Source organism: Erithacus rubecula (assembly GCF_903797595.1).
Source record: "Erithacus rubecula genome assembly, chromosome: 4".
Lineage (NCBI taxonomy): Eukaryota > Metazoa > Chordata > Aves > Passeriformes > Muscicapidae > Erithacus > Erithacus rubecula.
The window spans coordinates 43653476-43674214 of NC_136686.1; the positions used below are offsets into that span (position 1 = coordinate 43653476).

The 20739-nt window shown below is 35.8% G+C and overlaps 1 protein-coding gene across 2 annotated transcripts in view; it reads right to left on the bottom strand.

The window, feature by feature from the left end:
* DOCK4 (dedicator of cytokinesis 4) overlaps positions 1–20739 on the bottom strand; it is a 221593-nt gene that overhangs the window by 5488 nt on the left and 195366 nt on the right. The window contains exons 37-52 of one of the 2 annotated variants that reach the window (XM_079303580.1): positions 20632–20718; positions 18828–18932; positions 16872–17013; positions 16122–16288; positions 15098–15184; positions 13306–13482; positions 11254–11337; positions 9382–9501; positions 8884–9005; positions 8513–8633; positions 7905–7986; positions 7578–7687; positions 6253–6420; positions 4071–4143; positions 1540–1653; positions 572–633 (exon numbers count right to left, since the gene is read on the bottom strand). In XM_079303580.1, coding sequence (XP_079159706.1) covers positions 572–633; positions 1540–1653; positions 4071–4143; positions 6253–6420; positions 7578–7687; positions 7905–7986; positions 8513–8633; positions 8884–9005; positions 9382–9501; positions 11254–11337; positions 13306–13482; positions 15098–15184; positions 16122–16288; positions 16872–17013; positions 18828–18932; positions 20632–20718 — 1821 coding nt within the window. The remainder of the gene's footprint in view (positions 1–571; positions 634–1539; positions 1654–4070; positions 4144–6252; positions 6421–7577; positions 7688–7904; positions 7987–8512; positions 8634–8883; positions 9006–9381; positions 9502–11253; positions 11338–13305; positions 13483–15097; positions 15185–16121; positions 16289–16871; positions 17014–18827; positions 18933–20631; positions 20719–20739) is intronic. The other variant, XM_079303581.1, reaches the window with a different exon arrangement.

The following is a 20739-nucleotide window of genomic DNA, read 5'->3' on the forward strand; positions in this document are numbered from 1 at the left end:
TGAGGGTTTGCCTGGAATAAGCAGGCTGGGTGTTTGTGTGCTCCAATGCTGTGGAAAATACAGATTTCCCAATCAAGTTTTTCCAGCATAAAAACAGGTACCAATATGTGGGTACCAACACAGGCAAATATCTGGAAATAGAAATGAAACGTGCTCAGTTTAGCCTGGATCTCAAATTTGGGTGTTTAACTGCCAGAGAAGAACCAGTGCTTATTCACAGCCTATGCTTAATGTTCCATACTGGCAGGTGTCAAACTACTTGCCACTTCTTACAACCTCCCTGGATCATCCTGCAGAGGAAAATAGGTGTTAAAATGATTGAAACAAGGAATACTCTCTAATCTAATAACTCTGGATGCTGGAAGAATAAGAAAAATGGGTTGCACAACAGGCTTTCCTGGTACCTCCCTGTCTTCCACATTGGAGACAGAACACTGTTTTTTGTACAGGTATATGATAAGAAAAAGAAAACATAATATAATCCCAAATAATGTACATTAAATATACACCATCTACCCCACAATACACAAGATCTGTCTCACAAAGGCAATTCATTGCAATAAGACAGTACCTTCATCGGTGATCTTCCAGCAGGAGAAGGGGAAATGGAGGCTATGTGTCTTGCTGGTGATGCTGTAAAGGTAGAAAGATTTCAGTGCACTTGTGGCATGACAATTTTCACTAAGAAATCTTTTTAAGTGGGTAGGAGATCATTTGATACATAAACATTATCTCTAGTTCCCTTGGCCGATGGCCATAAATAGTTTTAGAGATTTTGTTTACTTTGCTTTGTTCCCTGGATTATCTTGCAGTACAACCAAATATAAAAACATTTCTGCATCTGCTTTCTCTGACAAATTTAATATCACTGTAAATTGATTTATAATCTACAAAATGATAACAAGTTAAAGAGTATAACAATGTTTCCCTTTTTGTTCTTAAGAAATATATTATGTATTTGTAAGTCAAATAAGGAAAATAAAAAATACATAATACACTTATATCAAATATTTACCTCCAAATATAGTAGAAACATGCTTGGACAAACTAAGAGGCATAAGTATAATACACAAAAAGCTTGCTTACTCCCTTGAAAACAATTATATTTATAGTATTACTTCAGCAGCCTTTCTTTAAAATGGAAATTAATATTTTGAAAGGCAAAATGGTTATTGTAACAGAACTCATGTACTTCCATGATTGCTGTGCATTTTCTGGCCAGTAAGATTCTTTGGGGTTAATGATCATTTCTGATTGCTAACCTCCAATTATCATAAAATCAAAAGACCACATTTGATCATCGTTCCTCATACTAGCATGAACTGTCTGAAACTGCTCATTCATTAATGAAGGGGCAGAGTATTGGAAACTACAGAGAACATTAACTAGATGAAAATACCTGCAGAGGCAGTTCTACAGCCTTTCATGTAAGAAATCAAATAATAAGTCAACCTGCCCAAGAAGTTTAACATCAAACAGAGTGGAAAGAATCTAAGCACTCTAGTACTGGAGCTTTACCTGAGATGTCCATTAACTCACCAGTCTGTACAGGTCTTGGTGGTACAGGAGGAGATATAAGCTTTCCACTTTCTGATGTGTTTCTAGCTTCCTTCCCACTGTCTAGGCTCCAGCTGCTGGGGGTGGTGTTCACAGCTGGAAGAGAATAAAAAAACTGTCATGGGCATCAACACTTCCAGTTCTCTGACTTGCTTTTTTATCCATGAGGGTAAAACCAGACAGAATGCAAATGCCTAACAACTCAATCAGCATGCATGAAAAGCTCTCCTGATTACATCTGTGCTTGCAAAGCTCTTAAATAGCAGCCATCAATCTCATGGATGCCTGATGGATGCACCTGGCCCTCGGGTCAGTTTGTGACCAGCAGTGGTGGCCATCAACAGCAGCAGCTGAGATTGCACTCTGGTGCACTGCAAATCCAGCCACAAAGGGAGATAAGCTTGAAGCCTGTTAATATAATCAGTTTATCTTTGCACCAGACTTCTACTTAGAGGTTTCCATTAACTCATTTTATATACAGAAGAGACTAGAGAAAGGAACTCAGCAACTCCTATCAACCTCCTACATAAAAATTTCTGTGCTAACATTCTTGTGTTGCCTGCATAGACTACAAATTCAGAACAGAAAAAGGTGGAAAGAAGGGCACAAAATGTAGGGAGTAAAAAATGGAAGGAATTAAAAATGACAGCAAAAATATCAAATTGAGAAACTATATGGACTGGCAAAATTTCTGTACACTGTATCTGTGGTCAAGGATCTCTGCTTGATCATGTAAATTGACTATCACCTTGACATGCTATTTTCTTTGTTTGTTACCGTGATCAGATTCTGTGACTTTAACTGAATTATCTAGTAAGATCTGGAACAGCTTCTTTGATAGAAATGGATTATCTCATGTCATCAAGAAGTCACCAATATTGGAAAGAAATCAGACAGAAGGACAGGGCATTTAACATGGGCAGGACAAAAGCTAATTTGAAAAATACAAATTTCATTACACTTCCTAAAAACGAGTTGAAAATAACCACTTAAAACCTTCCCATTCATCTCCCAAATGCACCACCAAAAAAATCCCTCACCTTAAAAGCCTCAAACCTCTTTCCCTGCCATGACAGTTTCCTTCTTGTCTACTTGTTTCAATTGTGAGTATGGAATCACATGCAAGGACCCTGTGTTTATTTACAAAGATGAAACAAAAAAGCAAAGTATTGTTGCTAACTGATGGCATCAATTATCACTATTGTAGCAACTCTGAGAGCTCTTAGGACTGCAACCCCACTACACACTGGATTTAATACAATAAATACAGTAAAAATAACACTGGTCTCATAGCTGAAACAATATTGCTATAATATAATTGCACTTTAATTGACCCTGGGATCAACTAACAGAATAATTTATTTTCTAGAGTATAATTTTTCTTTGTTATTGCTGAAATATGCAATACAGTATTTGCATTTATATTGTAAGCTGTAACCCAACAGCATGGCTTTGCCCTCATCCTAAAAATCACCTGGCACCAGATGCAGGTACTTCAAATGCCTGAATCTTCTGACAAGCCATTTTTTTTTCTTTTAAGTCATCCAAGCATTCAGTTTTTTGGATGGCTAAAGCCTTCAGGAGAGAATACTTCATTTTACTATTCTGTGATGTACTTGACTGCATAGGCCAGTGGAAAAGTTTGGATATTTCCATGTTAAATTATTTCCTATATTTTTCAGCCCTGTGAAATAAATTCCACCTGCGTTTCATAAAAAAGTAAACACAAAAATACCTATAAAACCCAGCTCTTATTAAAGAAGATCTGATACCTTGTCAGCTCTTATTACAGTATATTATTAAAATAGTTACTTTCTATAGACTTCTTTTACTGTATTCTTTATTCAGCATACCACAAAGGTACCTTAATGAAATGATGGAGCATCTTATAGATGTGAGGCAGATAATGAAATCATGGCAGACAGTTACTATGCCAACAAGTGGCAACATTGGATTTCCCCATGCGCAAAATTGTAAGAGGCAGTATTTTTTCTATGGAAATGCATATATTTCTCATTTACTCTAATTAAAAACAAAATCCCCAAAATGCAAGAAACCACACATTGGTGTTTTCAATCCAAGTGTAATCAGATGCATACTGAGTTATATTTGGTAAACAGGATTTGCAGGTACCAAACTTCAGGACTCTGTCCATCTCTAAATTTTCTGTACCCCCATTCTCCAGCAGTTGGCTTTCCCCCCCCCCCCCCCCATATGTTTCCCTTGAGAAGCAGAAAGGACAGGTCTCACAGGCAGCCTGACGAAACCTGCTGCTCCATCACCCCCTCCTGCAAACTTCTGGGCCTTATTTGAGTGCAAAATTCAGTTTTCCCTTTTTTGGCAAAGTGTTTTGACGCTTAGATTTGTTAGCATAATTCATTTAGTCACTTAGAATATTTTGACACTTAAAGATGACAGTATGCACTCAAAAGAACTGGCATTCTACAGGAACATGATGGAGTAATTAATTTTTCATTCTTCAAAGATTGGCATGTTGTAGCATTTCTGCTTACCTTTGTCAGCGCCGGGCAGATTGGAATCACTTCGTGGCAAAGCACCATCTCCAATATGATTAAACAGCATTCTCTGCAAATTGAGAGCAGCATGATTTACACATAGCTACTGCTGTATTTCACTAGCCCTTAAGAAAACAAATATATTTTTGTTATTATCCCCCCTCAACCCCAGGTCTGCTTAGGAGGTAGAGTGATAAACATCACATAACAATATAAACAGTTTAATTAAAATATCTGTAGACAGATAGGAAGTAGACTAATTTTCTAAAAACTGTACACACAGTTGGAGGGAAGATTATTATGTATTGAGTTCTGACAGTTTCTAGCACCTTTAAAAACATAATAAAGCTCATTCCTAAAGAGATATCTTAATAGATTACTTAAAAATAGAAGGATAGATTTGTAATAATTTCATTATAAAATCAGGATCCGAAAAAGACAATATTCAAGTTATGGCTGTTACCTAAGAAAAGCATTGTACATTGTTTCCCAACCCTGACTTTTTTGGTAGCAGTCCTCTTACTTCTTCTGTGGATAAAAGCTGATGCGTAAAGCATATTTGCCCTTAATTTTCTTAAAATCCATTTTGTTTGCAAACCACAGTAAATGTATGAAAAAAAATTAAAATTCTACCATTTATTTTCATTAGTAGCATTCAAATAATCTATGGCTCAGTAGTTTGTCTTGAAAACATATGTAAACTGCATACAATCTGACAAGTAAGCCAGATGTATTTTCCAGAGGAAATGGGAACAGATAAACGTTATTTTCTTTTCTTGCCTTTTTTTTTTTTATCAGTGAAATCCAAATAAAATCCTATTATTGTGTCTCTTCCCAGTGTTCACAGAGCACTGTGCCAAGTTGGTGAGGCACTATGCTGTAGTTCCACAAGATGGCAAACCCAGCTGCAAAGTGATCATCATTGATCTAAGATGTTGCAGCTTTGTGTTACAAAGTGAGGAACAAATACTTACACCAAACTCAACTTCACTTTAAACATCTCACAGACAAAACGCTTTTGGCAGACTTTGAGCTACAGTAGGTGTGCTGTATGTCATGGGGGAGTCATTCTGGGTCAGGTAATATTGATTTTCCTGGAGTGCACATTAGATTGAGGTGGCAAACCTACTCTGATGTGACAGAAAGTGTGACCATATGTTGCTGCCCGGTCTGGATTGAGTGCTCACTGCCTAGTGAGTCTGCAGTGCACTAAGATGTGATGGACAAGTGTTGAAGTGTCCATTTTCTGTTGCAAAGGTAAAGAGCAACGGCTGAAAAAGCAACGGAAATTGGATAAAGAGACAAAAGCTGAATGAAATACAGAGAAACAAAGACATACTAAAAAGAATGAGATATAAAACCATATGGAAGAACAAGAGCGATCATAGGATGTTCAATGACACGCAAATAAAAATCCCAAAAATGTGAAATTCAAAAAGCTTCAATAGGAAGAACAACAGCGCAAAAACTAAGGAGGCTTGTTGAGCAGTCAGTGACAGCAGGCATTCCTCTTCAGAGGATGGGCAGAGCTGGAGAGACACTGTACAACCATTCAGCCAGAGATCACAAAGCAAGCACAAATGGATGTTGACTAAAAACAGCTGTACATAACCTTGAGCATCAATTTCAGTGAGGAAGTGGATGAAGTACTGCTGTGGTCTTGTTCTGTAAAGTCCATCAAACTTCCTTAAATAAGGTAGCTATGGCCTGAAAGACTTGAAGTTCAGAAATTTGCCTCTGTATCTCATCTCTCCCAGTTGAAACACTAATCTGAATATTGCTTTCATCAAGCTGTAACAAAGTAATTCATAAATGAGTGGTCCCTTCAGCATGAAGATCCAACCAATACTGTGGAAGTGGTAACAGAATGAGAGAAAGGACCAGGAACAATTTGAGCAGCTAAATTTAAATGAGAGTTTCAGGTATCTCTAAGATATCTCCTTACAATTGTCCTGAGGAATTCTTTTCTTTTTCCCTTCTTTATCAGAAGGCAGAGAATCAGGATTTTGTTTCTGATCACAATCCATATTTACTGCTGAGGGAGCAGCAGAGAAAGAAATTTTACCTTTACCCAGAAAGATATATCGTCATTTACAGTTATAAGGGCAGAAAGAAACCGTCAGACCTTCTCATCTTTGAAATATACTTCACTGTATGAGCAAGTTAATTTTCTACTTACCCTCTCATGGGGCACTGAGGGTAGAGACAGATTGGGAGACTTTCCAGCAGGGCGAGTCTCAGAGAGAGCAGAGACTGGGCCTACGAGCTCCTCAGCCTCCCTTATGCAATCTCGGATAGAGTGGGGGATAGAAGTCACATTCCACTTGGCAAAGCAAGAGTTTGTAGTCTGGGAGCAAAAATGGGATAATTTTTCTTTGTGGCAAACTGTAAAACTGCTCTGTTCAAAGAGCATCTCCTGACCTTTATTGTCTGTTGTTTTGGCTCCACTACCACTGATGAAGTGCCCAGTAGATCTATCTGCTCTAAGCTATTCCCAAGAATGGTCCTTAAGTCTGGCTAAGCCTCAGTATTACTTCTTAAGCCCTCAAGTGATAGCATGAGGACTTAAACAGAAAAGAGATTAAAAATTAAATCAAGAGCCAATTCAATAACTGAAGAAACAAGGGACAAGAAAAGAACTAATGAGAAACCAATAAATAATTTCTGAAATATAGAATCTTGGAGCTGGTTTTTATCAGCAGTAAAACTTCTGGTAGACATGAGAGTGTTGAAAGGAGAGCCTTTAACACTGTATGTGTTTTCATCTTTCTCAGCTTCCAGCAAGAGGTGCATTATGTGATGGCAGGGATTAAAACAGCAGCTGTGTTAAAGAAAAGCACTTTAGGAAAATAGGTCCATTGTGAAGAAAAGACGAAATGAGGATTCAGTATTGACCAGTTTACCAAGCTCAAGCTGAATTTCAGAATACTCAAAAAATACACATTTCATACAGACCTGTTTAACAGTATTTTAAGGCAGGAACACAATACAGTCTTATCTCTGGAGTAACAAAATGTCTATCATTCTTTTCTGAAACTACATTAGAAAACAGGAATTGCCACATTGGAATGGGTTATTATCTCACTGTGGCTAGGATTAGCTTTCTCAGAAGAAACAGATGGGAGCTCAACAAGGACAACTGCCATGATAAGAGCTTTTCATTCTTTGTCTTCCTCTCTAGATTGAACAAATGCTTGTTCCACACAAGCAGGCTGTGTCACCTGGTAAGTCTCTGCATCTCTCTCTCACTTCAGTAAGTAAACTGAATCAGGATTCAGGTGTAAAGAAATAGACCTACTCCTAAAGAAATCAAGCAGAAATGTGATCAAGCACTATGTATTCTATTCACATCTCTTACATTTTAGAGTATTTACTTATAAAACATTAAAAAAACCTTGAAAATTTACAACAATGAACAGACACTGAATCTGTTCCAAGTTCAACATGTGTCTTTAATGTCTTCTTAGCTATTTGTGCTCTGAGGAGTCCCAACAAACTTCTTACCTGAGAAGTTTCCAAAGGAGTAGGGTAGACGGCACTGCAGGGCCTCTCTCTGGGAGACAGGCAAGAGTTTTCTCGGGAATGCTTATGTTTGTCAGACAACAGAGGAGAGGCTAGAATATAAATGTGTCTAGAGATTAAATTCATGCAGTGAAACTCAAGACATTTCAATTCTATGTTTATATCAAAAAAGTCTTTGTCTCTAGTAATTCAGATTCCTCAAGTAATTGGCTAAATATGATGTCTGACCAGTGACATCATGCAGAAATTCAGCTGTGTAACATATCAAGAGTCATTTAATATGGCTTGCCACAGCAGATGAGCACTGACCTCTGGCACTGGATGGAGCAGAACTGGTCACGTTAGGTGAAGCAGAATGAGTAGAACTCAGGCTTGAGGTAGATGGACTAGGCTGTGTATAGAAGAGATGTTGTTGTTACTAGATCACATTTACTGGTTTGGGAAATAAAAATTTATAGCATACTTTTCACTAGAACAAAGAGATTTTAACTTCTTAGAGTAGCTTATCAGTAACTCAAAATAGCAAATTAATATAAAGAACATAAATTTAACTGCACAAAAATGTAGCAAAATACCAAATAAATAAAAATGTAATTAATACAGTAAAATAATTACACCACAATGTGACAAGTGGACAGAAAAGTCTATACAAGGTCAGATGACTTTGCATTATAGTCCATTGCTACTTATCACATTTGTAAAAAATGGATGCTCTAATATAAACAAGAAAAAAACAGTTGCATTTAAATAGTTATTTCTAAGTGAATGAGTTTAACATCTCATTTAAAGATTTTGTTTTTAAAAGAAACATCAGCAATAGTTATGAGATTTCTGAACAGAATAATTGAAGAATTAATTTAGTAAATAGCCTTATAAGAAAGATTATGTACAGTTTGAAGAATGACAATAAATTATACCTGCATGTTAAAAACTTCATCTGAGCTTTCTGACTGCCCAGTGATGTTGCTGACTTCAGCAGAAGCTTGGGATGACAGTGATGAGGAAGAATACCGATTGACAGCTGGGTAACTCAAGGGGCTATTGCAAGAATAATGAAATATAAAATGATTAACTCTTATTGTCAGTCATAATTTCTTATGTGAGAACAGCACATGTTTATTAATCTTCAGCTGGGGGAGGGGAGAGAGAGAGAAAGAAGGACAGAGAATACATATACCATCTATTCAAGGCTGAACACACTTCAGCCAGACCATACAAGAAGGCATGCCTGTAACAGAAGTATTTATGGGTCATCTGCCACAGGTAGCAAAGTGTGTATTGAACTTGCCTGCGTCGTGGTATTACCCTGGCAGCATCAGGGCTCATAGACACAGGTATGGAATTCCGGCACACACGAGGACTTCCATTTGGGAAATGAACAGGGCTGGCTTGTACACAGGCAGAAAACTCCTGGTGAGTTAGTAAGAGAAGATTAATTAAAATTAGCATAATATCATTAAGCATTTTGTAAGATACAGGTATGTAGATAACTACATATAAATGTAGTTATGTGGCGTTTTTGATCCGCTTCATCATTAATAAGAAAAATATTTTAACTTTTCACTATTAATAGTAAAATGTGACTATTAGTAAAACATGACTACTTTTCTCTGCATGGTATGGGAAGTTTATGTTTCTTTTTGCTTTGTGGTGCTACAAAAAGGCTGCAAGCTGTAATGAGGACAAACAACCAAAAGATGTCACTGTTTGTTGCCTGAGAAAATGAACCAACCCTTAATGCAGCTGAGCTGTCTTCCAGTCTGTCCATGCACCTGCACACGAGTACCTGTATTCCCAAGCTTGACTTCATCACAAAGAACTGATCCACCAGCTTTTTGTGCAGTGGCCTCATGTCCTGTGGCACCACCTTCTCGTGCACTGCCAAGCCAAATTCTAGAATCTGGGCCTGCAGAAAGGGAAAAAATGGTTTTGATCCATTTTTCTCTCATCATCAATCAGGATACTGATTTAAAAAAAACAAAACAAAAAAACCCAAAATGCATGTTGCCTTAAAAACACCTATCTAAATCTCTGAAAGACCTATAATCAAAAAAGGCCTAGGACCAAAAGCACACAAGAGGATTTACTGCCTCTTCTCATACAACTTTCCCAAAGGTTTCACTGATGTAAATTCAACTGTAATATTAAAAAACCACTATGGATAACAGAGTGAAAAATCTGACTTAAATGGCAACTTCCCAAAGGAGCAGCTCTATACCCTAAATAAAAAACATTTTCTACCAGAACAGTTGTAAAAAGCACGATACAACAGCAATGATCAAATCCACCACAGATTCTGTAATACATTTGCAATGAAGTCCATGGTCCCCTATCCAATTTCACCTCCTCCTAGTAGTGGCCTTATGTATATCCTTGACACAAGGCATGACAGGCTTCAGAATTACAGTGCAAAAACTTAAATCTTACTCAAATTTGGCCACATGCATTCAAAATATTGAATCAGTTAGATGAGGAATCAGGTAAAGTCAGATTTAAAAACAAAATAGCTACAGCGTGTTGTAATATCTTTGGATGAGAGCTCGTGGCTGATGTTTTCAGGCAGCCTGTGAGTGGCACACAGCTGCACAGCATCCCTGACCTCGGGTCAGGACTGCAGCACATCCATCCACACACAGCCCTCTGAATGCCCTGTGTTACAGCAGATGTGGGTGCCAGACAGGGTTGAACTGCTATTGCCTGCAACCCACATCTTTGTTACAGGAAGTTACTGACTCCAGTTTTACATTGTAAAGATTAATGAGATTAACTGTAGCTTGATAAAGTAAAAGTATGTCAACTACTATATGTTGCATTAGTGAAATGAAAGTGATCTCAGTGAATCTATTCTGATTTATACTGTCTGAGGACCTGTCATTTGGCTGCTCTGACCAAAAGATCCCATAATGCTGATGAAAAATGGAATTTCCATCTTGCCAAATTCCAGTACTGTGACCATTTTTACTCTAATCTGGTAATAAAATTTCAAACTTCAACATGCTGCATAGAACAAAAATAGATAAGTGCCAGTTGAAAAAGCTGAAATATTAGTAAGATCTTTGATTTTAAAAAAATCAGCATTTTCAAATAGAATCACTTCATATTTGAGGCTGGTAGGTCATTGGCTTATAAATGAATGAAGAAATAATGCAAAAAATATAATGCATAAAATATTCAAATGCTTAATTTGATCACTCTGTATTTATTTTACTCCCTACCTACTTTGCCAATTACTATTAGATATCTTTGATTACAATAAGAATTGGAATGCTTTTTTGCTTATATGGCAAACTTTGTAGTGAAAATATTTTTCTGGAATATTGGTAAAATACAAAATATGCCAAAACCATCAAGCATTTCAATGAAATAAAGTTTATTATGTAGTAGTGATAAAATATTTTATGCAAATATTTGCATATGAGAATGACAAGACAAGCCTCTCACTCAGTTTGAAGTGATTAAGGTGATGATGGAAAGGATTAGGGAAAAATATTAACATGGCCCTGCTGGTACAGAAAGTCACTCTACTTGGAATCTAACTCTGAAAACACTAAAGACCACAGGGCAGTCATTAACTTCTGATATTTTTTTATTTTATCTGGGGACATTTTTATCTAGAACAGCTGAGCAGCCCCTCTTGTCAGTCTTTTCCCCACTTTACCTGCTCGAGCATAAGTTCCCTTAAGCGTGTGATCTTCTCTCCATCTTCTGGATGGTTCAAGATGTATTCTTTGATAAAGAATGCCTAAACAGAAAAAAATTACAAAGGAAATTACGTGAGAAAAAACACTCCACTTTTGATTACCTTTTTTAAAAAAAAAGAAGTTTCTTGATAACATTTTCACATATTTTCAAAGTTCTTTTGAACTGCAATAATTGATAATACATATTAAATAAGTAATTAATTAAGTCATTGGTGGACACTATAAGCAAAAAATGCAGTCACTAGTAAATGAATAACTTTAACATTTGCAGCATGAAGGTGCTGAATAACTAGAGATAGCTTCTTCCCCATCAGAAGAGGAAAAAACAAATAGAGGAAAAAATGTAAAGAGGAAAAGAGGAAAGAAGGAAGACTGAATCAAGAAAGCAGCAGATGGTCAAAGTACACTTCTTAAAACTTGGAAGTTGCCTGAAGGGAAGGAAGATATTGGTAAAGACATGGTCACTCTTACCTCAAAACCAAATGCTTCAAGACTGATTGAACTTTGAGCTTCATACAGGGCAGAAGGGAAAAGCAAGTGAAACAGGAAAAAGCATTTACAGAGAACAGGATAGCAAGAAAGGTAGAAGATAAGAGCTGGCAAAATAACAGGTAGACATATAAAGACTGAAAAATGGATATGTAAAGACAAGAATTAGAGAGAAATGGAAGAAAAAAAAAGCCTCACAATTACTGCTAACAGTTTTGATATTTACAAAATGAGTTGCTGAATTGCTGTTTTATATAGTGAAAGGCAGAGGGCAGAAGGGAATCGAATCATGAACACTGTCTATGAGATCAAGAAATACAGCCAAGGACAACAACAAGGAGCAAGCAAGAACTTTTGATATGCTTGTGAAGAATGGAAGCTGTGCAGAGACACTGAGCTAGCTCTGACTCTACTAATTCAAACCAGACATAGTTCTGACATGACTGTATTTCTCCAGGGATGCCCTTCATAGTGCTTCACTATGCTAAACAGTTTTGTTGTTGTTTAAAGGCAGTGAAGAAATACAAAAAATGTTACTGCTTTGCTTCAGTCTCACAATTTCATAATACTGTAGTTTTGATGACAGATTCTAATACTATACCAGACTCAATTTCTTGCAGTTTAATTAAGATACAGTTTTACCAAATTTAACACTGTTGAGTGAACAATGATTTTCTCAGCCTTTGAGACAACTGGACAGAATGTTATTCAGCTTGACATTTTCAAAGGAAAAACCAGCAGCCTCAAGTATTTCATAAGACTATTACGAGAAAGAGAAAAATCAAGTTAGGCTGCAAAAAAATCCCCAACTTTTTCTTTCTACTGAAGTTTCAAAAGTTCACAGAATTTTATATAAATACAGCTTCCCAAACATGTACGGTTCTTCTAAGGTGATTCAGAAATTATAATAATGAAGAACAACTGTTAGAAATAAATCCAGTGTTAGACATTTTTACATTGTATTTATTTTTTAAATCCCTTTCCCCCCTCCCACCAAAAAAGCTTTTCTTAAAAAATTGGAAAAGAGATAAAAGAAGGATCTAGAAAATTATGATTCTTCAAGACAATGAACGTCTTGTTGAGCATATATGTGTGTGTATATATATTATAAAACATCGCTATAAACATAGCTATAAAATCTGCATATGCATATAAAAACTAGAATGCTGGCACAAAAACGTGAATCTGGTAGTTGGCCAGAAGTATCTCCTATCCTAGAACAGGCAATGTGTTATAATAATTTACTTACAATTAACCAGTTAATTTTTTAAACAAATCACTGAAAAACTCAGGGTAATTGTGAATTGAGTCATCACTGGAGTAAGTTTATGGTACTATCTGCAGCAAAATGGTTATTTCAATTAACCACATCATTAACTTTACCTAACCCCAAACTGCAGTACAGGTATAATTATAACTATTAGTCATATAGTACTTTCTGTTCTTAATTCATACAGAGGAGCTGCATCTATACAGGGAGAGAAATTGGATTTTTAATAAACAGAAAGTAAATTGCTTACCTCTTGGTATCTAGCAACTCCACCATTAACTGCTGCATCAATGACCCCATTTAGACACATTGTGAGAGGGTTAATGTTCTGCATCTGTCGAGTTTGACACTGACTAATCAGTGTTCTTAACTGCTGGTTCTTATTTTCTAAGACTTCAATAGCATTCTCAAGGGGACTCATTTCCACCTGAAACATGAGTGAGAAACATTGTAAACAACAATCTTCAGTTGAAAGGTTGAAATATATTGTAGGTAATTTTTGATTTCTTAACATTAAAACAGTGTTATTCTATGTCCTAGAGTAATTTGACAGAGAAAGTACTTCTCAGCTGGGGGAGAGATTTGATTTTATCATGTAATCAATGATCAAAACAAACAACTGTCCCTCTTTTGTAGATTCATTATCTCACCTTGAGAGATGACCCAGCCTTTGCTGCAAAACATTCATATACTTTCAACCAGTGGTGGAACTCTCAGAATTGAGGATTGAACTGTCCTTGGTAACTACCAAAAACAGGCTTGGGGTGAGGGAGCTTCACCAGTTTAAGGGTACAGAGCAGAGCTGCAGTATTAGTGACTTAGTTTCCCCATCTGAAGTGAAGTCAACAATGAGACTTTATGGATCAGGAATTTGAATGCAAGCTTTGAACTGAAATTACGATTAAGTTATAGTCAAAGGCAGCCTTAAGCAGGATGTGCCTCTCATCTCTCAGAGTTTGGAAATTCTTTCACAGGCAATGTGAACTGTCAGAAAAACCAAAAGCTGAGCAATGGGAAGAGTACATGCTTGCAGCTGCTATAATTTACCAAAACACAGAAGCACAAATCTGAGTCATGACCTCATATACTCCCAGGAAAAATTACTACAGTTTACTTTTGAAAACAGTGACTATAATAGTAAAATGATAGTAAACTGAAAGTCTTCTATTAGTGGTCATATTAACCTAGTAAGGACTCAACAAGAGCCAACTACAAAATTTCTCATGTCACATACAATGTTTTATTAAAATTTATTAATTCTTTTATTAAACTCCACCTTTGGTTTTCTACAGGAAACTATCAAGATGGTGAACAAATGACATTTTCCTGCTATGATAAAAGAAAAACACAAAAGAGTTTTAGAGAAAATCAATTGTACTATGGTATCCTTTTATTTAATGGGATTATTCTAAGATTGGCTTTGACAAGAAGGAAAACACTTATAGATGCTATACTCCAGGGCTCAGAAATGGACCAATTATTTAGAGATCTTTGTAGGAGGAGCACTCCTCCAAATATGTCCAGAATCTATTTAAAGATTTTTAAAGTAATAGAACAAGCAAAGAGAGGAAATTCCAGTGCATCAATAACAGACTGGTACATTAGACCCTATTCCTATAGGTTCTGTTCAGCAGCTCATGGCATTTATTATAGTACAGGAACTTGGAGAATGTTTACTTTTCAAGGACACTGAAGGATACATTAAGTTATACATATTCTAAGTATTAAATCTTAGATGGTGCTGAGTTTTAAGGAAATAATTTACTGACATTAAATGTTGTCTTTGTGTGCCCATTATTGTTCTCAACTTCTTTTTCCTCAGCTGTTTAAATGAATCCTAAGGGTGATTTTCAATAATACTTTTCAAGACAAGAGAAATCATATAGTGATATACTTTGTAAATGATTTTGTTTCAGCCACCCTGAGACCTTGGTCAAAGTAATTGCATATGTGTAACAAATCTTAAAACAGTTCATCAAATAACATATATTTAAGGAAGTAAGCCAACCCACAATATGTATTCATGTGAGTCTTATACTCACCACTTCACGTTTTTCTACTTCAAACCAACGAGATATTCCAGGTAAACTCTGCACCAAGATCAGTGTGGTTCTCTCTACCCATAGACTCTAAAATAAACAAAAGCAATTTATTTCCTTATTTGACTCTGTATCTTCCTTAATCATTACCAATTCCTTTATGAACACCTTCAATAAAGTAACAGCATACATTTAAAAAAATACTAACATTGAAATTCTTACTGAAATGTCTATTCCATAAGTCAATGATACTCGCTTTTCTCCTTATTTTCTGAGTCCTAGTACTAAGCAGTAATCTCTGCTGATTCTTCACTCTTAAACTTTACTATATGTTGTTCCTAAATCATCACATGTCACTCTGAATTGGTATTTTAATATTTCTTTTCTGATCAGCCATCTACATCTAAGAAGAACAAGAGTTCTAAGATCAGAGAGCATGCTCAGGTCTCCTTTGAGAAGCCCTATTTGAGGTTCCAGAATGCACAGCAGGAGGAACAGAAGGGATTTACCTATTAGGGAAGGAACTATTGCTTTTCCCTGAGACAATCTCTAAGTCCAAAGGTAGTTTTTAGTCTTGATATCACAGGAACAGGTCATTATGCTGCAGTTCAGTCAAAACTGTCTCTCCCTTGCTCTAGAAAGAGATAACTTTAGGCAATCCTATCCATGCCCCAGACTACTTCCTCAATAATGTTTTCCCATCTGCCTAAAAAACTTTTCTGAGACTACTCTGCTCTCTCCAGTTCTGTCTTCTATATATCACAGATACAAAAAACCAAATTAATTTTTTCACTCCTAGTCACATATACAGCAAGACCTCTGCATCTCCCATATATTTTTGATAAAAATTTATTAAAAACAAGAAGTGAAATAGTCACACCTGAGATACCATCTCCCCTAGAGAATTCATTGTACCACACTCAGCTGAATACTGCAAATGCAGATGATGTTTCAATAAGGCAGCTTTTGTTGATGTTATAAACAAATCCATAGGTCCAGTAGATCAGGAAGGGGCATGATACTTTACCTTGAATTCATTTTCCTTGTCCTTGGTCCCTTTGTGAAAAGGTCTGTCATATCGGAATCGCCAGATGTGATTTACTTTGTAAAAGCTCTTGATGTTATCAGGAATTCCATCTCTCTGCAAGACTTCCTGGTTTTCTGGAATTGGTGTCACTGCATAAATCTGCAAATCTGTGTGTAAAGAGTTAAGGCTATCCCACTTCATTCAAATTAGCAATGGATTAGCAATTCCTGAAGGATCTTTAAAAAGAATGCCTCATAAGTGCTTTTATACTATAAATGGTTTGGGAAAGGAACCAGAGAGATTTTTTGTTTGAGATTTCTTTGTACTGTTTTGTTGAAAAGTTTATCTTTATTTTTGAAATAGAGCTTCTTACATGGAATAGTACATAAAGGGATTTAATCAAATATATTCTTTCACAATATGTCATGCCATGCTAATATAATGTTGTATTGTAAGAAGCTAAATTGCTGTACCTTGAACTGCTACACCATTATAACAGTGGTGATAGTTCTATAGGCATTTTTAGCTAAAGAAATAATGTCAATAACATGTCAAGGAATTTTTAAATAGAACCACAATTATACAAAGAACTTCCAAACATAATAGAGTGAACTGGGACAAAATGCAGGGAAATTCTCACCTACCATTTATTTCAGTGGAGGCACCGTGTGATTGACATTGGCGTACTTACATTTTTTAAAAGCATAGGAAATGTAAGTGCAGGGTATGGCTTTGTGATTATGTGGATACACTGTGCTTCTGCCTGAAAGATGGTCTCATCTGGCTGATTAGCATGTTGCATAGCAATGGCATGTGGGAACTCATTCAACATTCTCTGCTGGAAGGCCTCCAGCCTTTCATAGTCGTGTCCTCGGCAAACAAATTCCTTATTCTGAGCAGAATAAGAAAACAAAAAGCAAGAGCAACTTGCATGAAAATAATGGGGATCCAAACACATGCTTTTAAATATAGATTTTCCAGGCAACTTTTGCATCATTTAAAGAAGGGAAAAAAAAGAAACAAAAGGCAAGAAGAAAATAAGGAATATAGAAAGAACACATTACTTAGATAAAGGAAATGTTATCTTATAAGTTATGTTTTATTCAAAAGTCTGAAAAATGTAATAATTGCACTTCAAAGTGTAATAAAAATCTTAAGGGAGAAATTGTTCTTAGTGGATCAAAGTATGGAATTAACATGCTATATCAGACTGCATAAAATATGTAACAGAAATGTAACCCAACAAACAGTTAAGACAGTGAAATGGGTGCAAAGTCGATTCCATGAGGAACTAAAAAATTCTGTCCTGATGTTATACAATTCTGAAGAAAACCACTGCATAAGAAAATTATAAAGGCATTCAACTTGCCTTACCCTGTAATGTTGATCAATTATCAGCCTGGAAAATTAAAATTATTCCGTTTTTACAACACAAAGTAAAAGAATGCTTCTGGCATTGAATTCTGAGAGTCAAGACTTTCATGGGAATTGCTACAAAAAAACCCTGTAACTGTATTATAGCTCAACTACAAATTAAAATGTGAAGGCTTTATTATGAAGTTTAGTCTTTATTCCTTCTACAGCAAGCACAGCCAGATTTACAAACTGCCTTGCCATAAAAAATTTAAATCAAATGTATTAAGTCTGTCCTTGTTGGTGCTGCAAGCACAAATCTATGCTGTGTATGTTTAGCTTGAAAAATTAACTTGAAGATGCATAAGCAGTGAAAGACCTAAGGTTTGAAAGTACTGCACTGTTGTGCAACTCCTTCTACTACTTTTACTCCATCAGTTAAATTAAATCTGATTAATATTTTCAAATTGGTTTATACAGAAGTTATATTCAGATGAATATCAGGTAATATCAATAACTATCTTCCCATCAGACTCTTTTTGAGCATTATTTTTAGAGGGGAGAGTTCAATGTTATATTTACCAATTAGAAATTGTCATTTCCCCCCACCACAACAGCAAAGACAAATCAGGCTTTTTATGCCTCCACCACATAAAAGAGGTTCCTTCATCACTTATTTTAACTACCAAAGGAAGAGGAGCTTGGATTATGAATAAGATGGATTCTGTCCTCTTCCCAAGGTGACAGTCAATATAGCTAAACTGCTGTAGACTGTGGAAGAGAGGAACAGTGTAAACACCACGAACTTTTTCAAGGGCACTTCATTAACTTCAGAATTCCAGACTAAAGATAGATCAAGAGTAATAACTTTATTATTTGTCAGTTTTAGTGCATTAATAATCAATGACATTCAGCATGTGCATTTTCTGTCATTAAAAAAAAAAAAACCAAAACAAAACAAAAAACCCCCAAAAAACCCTTGGCAATGTAATTGCTTAAATGCTAAATTGCTGATTATCCCACCACCAATGGATACAACTGACAGCCTTTCTCTAAGTACCCACTAGCAGAAACAGAACAGGATAAAAGGAACAAAGCACCATGAACCACTGATCTGTTGAATAGTGTAGGTGCATGTTTTCCAACATAAACATGAATATTGTGTTTCTGTAGGACTCTAGAAGCCTAGAATTTGTCTTTGCATTAGTCAGGACCTTTTCTTAACCATGAAACATGAGCTAAAGGATTTCTCACAGGATAAGAACTCACATATGGTATGAAAAAATTTTAACACAGTGAAAGTGATTATGAATGACAGTATTACTCCATTCTCTTTATTTTAATTTCACTTACCCTCAGGAAGAATGGGAACTTTTTCCCATAGAAACCAACTCTGAAAAACTCTGGCTCCAAACGCTGTTGATCCATAATTTTATCATACAGAGATGCTTCCATCATCTGTGTGAGATTGAGAAGAAATGCAATTAGTCTTTTTTGAAAGCCTGTTTTTACCATAAACTATCACAAAAAGGAATGTCTTTCACCTCTGGTGTACTGGAAGTGCAATTGATAGCAACAAATAGGACGTGCAGAAGTTTCTGAATGCATTAGATTAAGTAATTATACCTCTTAAGGATCTCAAAGTTTCCAGGAATTAAAAAAGAAATCCTTTAAAATATGATGTCCCATATATTAAAGGGGTAAAATAGACAGTTTGAAACATATGACCCAGTAATCTGCTAATCTCCCAAACACATGGCAGTAATGTGGTCAGTTAAATCAGCCAAATCTCATTTCCATATTCAAGACAGTTGCATCCAAATTATACCAGATTCCAATGATTTAAGCATGAAATATGAGTTCTTTTAAAATGCCACAATAGCAATTAGCATAATTTTTGGTCAATACATCTGGTTTTTATTTCACTTGTAACACTGACTCAAGGGGAACTTAATGCCAAAGTCGCCTTTTTCTGATGATATTTTTGGCAGTTTTTAATACTGTGGAAAAAGTCAAACACAGTCTTAGCCCTATTTTAGGTAACACAGACAGCTCTTTAATATGCATATGATATCAATAGCTGCTTAATTATACTGCTATGAGAAAACCCCAAACTTCCATTTTTGGATTAACATTGGTGGCACAGATACAGTAAAATAACATTTCAAACACAAAACTCATTCAGTACAATTAATTAAACATGCATAAACTAATCAGTTTATTCACATGATGATAGTCAGTTTGCTTTTGATTATAGAACTCTGCCATTGACATAGCAAAACATATATGGAATAAGCAGATAAGAGCCCTGCCACATGGCTCTGTGTTGAGAATTTTGCATAATGTTGTTAAGCAGCTCTGGATTAAAGTGACTTCACTCAGTCCTAGCAGCAAGCATCCTACACGTACAGGAAATTTAAAAGGGAAGCTTCAATACAAAATTGAATCCATCAGAATCAGGTAAGAAAAGAAGACTCAATAATCTTTAAAATACACTATCTGAATGAATGAGAACAGTGCTTAGAGCTCTAAAATGAAAGAAACAACAAGAAGACTGTACCAGGAAAGATTCATTTTTACTATATAATAATAAACAGACTATATTTTAAGCAGTAATTTTAAAAAATGCAAAGGTGTGCATTACTTGTAGCATTGCTTGCAATTACAACTGCAAAGACATGCTGCTGCTACTACTGAAGGACTGCACAGAGCACAGTTCCTGGATAAACTGTAGGAAACTAATGCAATTTTTGATGAATGAATTTTTATTATTTTTCTGCATAAGCACGTGCACAAAAAGGATGCTGTACAGGTACAAATATTGGAAGAACACTAATTTTGTAATAAAATAAAGCAACCTGGTCTAGTGGAAGATGCCTAGCGAGGCAGCTGGAACGAGATCATCTTTTAGGCTTCCAATCCAAACTACTCTATGAAGATAGGATTTTCTCATTTTTCTTCAAAAAGCTCACACTCATTTTCTATAGTCCTTATTGCAGAAAAAACCCCTCAGGGTAAATATTAAGATCTGCAAACCAAACCTAAGGACCATTCTGTGGTAAATCTAATTTTCTAAGTAATATTTTATAACCTAAATTAAAAAGCTTTTATAAATTAAAAGGATTCATGATTGATGAAACATATTCAAGCACATTACCCTCATCTTGCTGAGGTTTCTGTAGTCATAGTAGCTTTCATACTGTTCTGCAATTTTCCTGCATAAGATAATGCCATTTTCCCAACACTGCAAGCAAATAAAAGGTGT